Source organism: Austrofundulus limnaeus, unplaced genomic scaffold (genome assembly GCF_001266775.1).
Source record: "Austrofundulus limnaeus strain Quisiro unplaced genomic scaffold, Austrofundulus_limnaeus-1.0 Scaffold1, whole genome shotgun sequence".
NCBI lineage: Eukaryota > Metazoa > Chordata > Actinopteri > Cyprinodontiformes > Rivulidae > Austrofundulus > Austrofundulus limnaeus.
The window spans coordinates 6,730,482-6,732,151 of record NW_013952403.1 but is presented as its reverse complement, the minus strand read 5'-3'; the positions used below and the strand labels follow the sequence as shown (position 1 = coordinate 6,732,151).

At 41.5% G+C, this 1,670-nt stretch overlaps 2 protein-coding genes across 2 annotated transcripts in view; both read left to right on the top strand.

Annotated features, from left to right (window-relative positions):
- LOC106514103 (protocadherin beta-16) overlaps positions 1–139 on the top strand; it is a 2,912-nt gene extending 2,773 nt beyond the window's left edge. Inside the window, exon 2 of the mRNA XM_014003217.1 lies at positions 107–139. Within this exon, the coding sequence (XP_013858671.1) occupies positions 107–139 (33 nt within the window). The remainder of the gene's footprint in view (positions 1–106) is intronic.
- Positions 92–1,670, top strand: part of LOC106514096 (protocadherin gamma-A11) — a 4,998-nt gene continuing 3,419 nt past the window's right edge. The window contains exon 1 of the mRNA XM_014003204.1: positions 92–1,666. Within this exon, the coding sequence (XP_013858658.1) occupies positions 385–1,666 (1,282 nt within the window). The 5' untranslated portion in view covers positions 92–384. The remainder of the gene's footprint in view (positions 1,667–1,670) is intronic.

Genomic DNA, 1,670 nt, shown 5'->3' with positions numbered 1-1,670 from the left:
TATATATATTGTAACAATTTAAAAAGGCAGCTTTTAATTTTTAAATAAACATCATAAAGTATTCAGCCGTCATACTGGTTTTCCTATAGTGTCTGATTTTCTGTAGTGTGCAAGTTTGGWCTCTCAGGGCCGCTGTTGACTAGTGCAGAGATTTTTCTGCTTTATGAAACCTTAAACAGAGAAAACAACGCTCAGCCAGCACACAAGCGTCGAGGCAGCAGACGTGAGACACACTGTCTGTGATTCATTTATTTATGTATGTTTTTTATAAGTAACGAAGGAACAAAGTGTGTTTTTTCTTGGACTTTTTTATATACTAAATATAACATCGGCAGATTGGAATAAAATACCCCTTTTGGATAACCAGCATTTTCTGAGGAGTGAATGTCGGACAGAACAATGAAACGGCAAGTACCGCTGCTGATCTTTTTCTCTCTGGGTTCGGTATTTGGCCAGGYCACATACTCGATCCCAGAGGAAATGTCAAAAGGCTCCGTGGTTGGTAACATAGCGCAGGATTTAGGAATAGATGTGAAAAGGCTGAAGTCTGGCAAAGCGCGGATTTATACAGAGGACAAAGCAGAACACATCCAGCTGAACACGGGCAGAGGGCTGCTGCTCGTCAAAGAAAGGATCGACAGAGAGGCGCTGTGCGGGCAGACAACTCCGTGTGCTTTGCATCTGCAAATCACGCTGGAAGACCCGATTGAATTCTACTCGGTTACTGTGGAAATTAATGACATCAATGATAACGTGCCCACATTCAAAAAGGAGGAGATGAGGTTTAGGATCAGCGAGTCGGCTGTTATCGGAGCAAAATTTGTCCTGGAGAAAGCGATGGATCTAGATGTGGGCGTTAACAGAGTGCAGGGTTATTCACTAAAACCTGCAGATAATTTTAATCTGAAAGTTCACAATCAGCAGGATGGAAGCAAAAATGTGGAGATGGTTTTGAAAAAGCCTTTAGACAGAGAGGCGCAAGATCACATCTCATTAATCCTCACAGCTACTGATGGCGGAGAGCCTCAGCTGTCAGGAACAATGCGAGTGGAAATTTCTGTGTTAGACGCTAATGATAACGCGCCAGTGTTCACACAAAATGTCTATAAAGTTATTGTCCCAGAAACAGCTTCGAAAGGCACAAATCTGTGCACAGTGACTGCTACAGATGCAGATGAAGGTTTAAATGGAAACATTTTGTTCTCCATAGCAAACACATTAGATGACGTCCCTACCATGTTTCAAATTTCTGAAGAAGGCGGGGTCGTGTCTCTTAAAGGAAGTCTGGACTATGAAAAAATACAGCTGTATGAAATACATGTACAAGCTAGTGATGATGGAGGACTAACAGACTCATGTAAAGTCATTGTAGAAGTGACTGATACGAATGACAACATTCCATCAATAAATATTATGTCAAAAACAAATTCAGTTTCAGAAAATTCTGGACCAGGAACTGTTGTGACAATATTTAATGTTCAGGATCCAGATTCAGGAGAAAATGGAAAGGTTGCATGCAGTATAGAAGAGCACATGCCGTTTTTATTAAAAGCAACGTCTAAGAAATTTTTCAGTTTAGTGACAGACAGTGAGTTGGACAGAGAGAGAGCCTCTGAGTATAATATCACAGTGAGCTGCTCTGATGAAGGAGTGCCCTCCCTCTCCAGCAG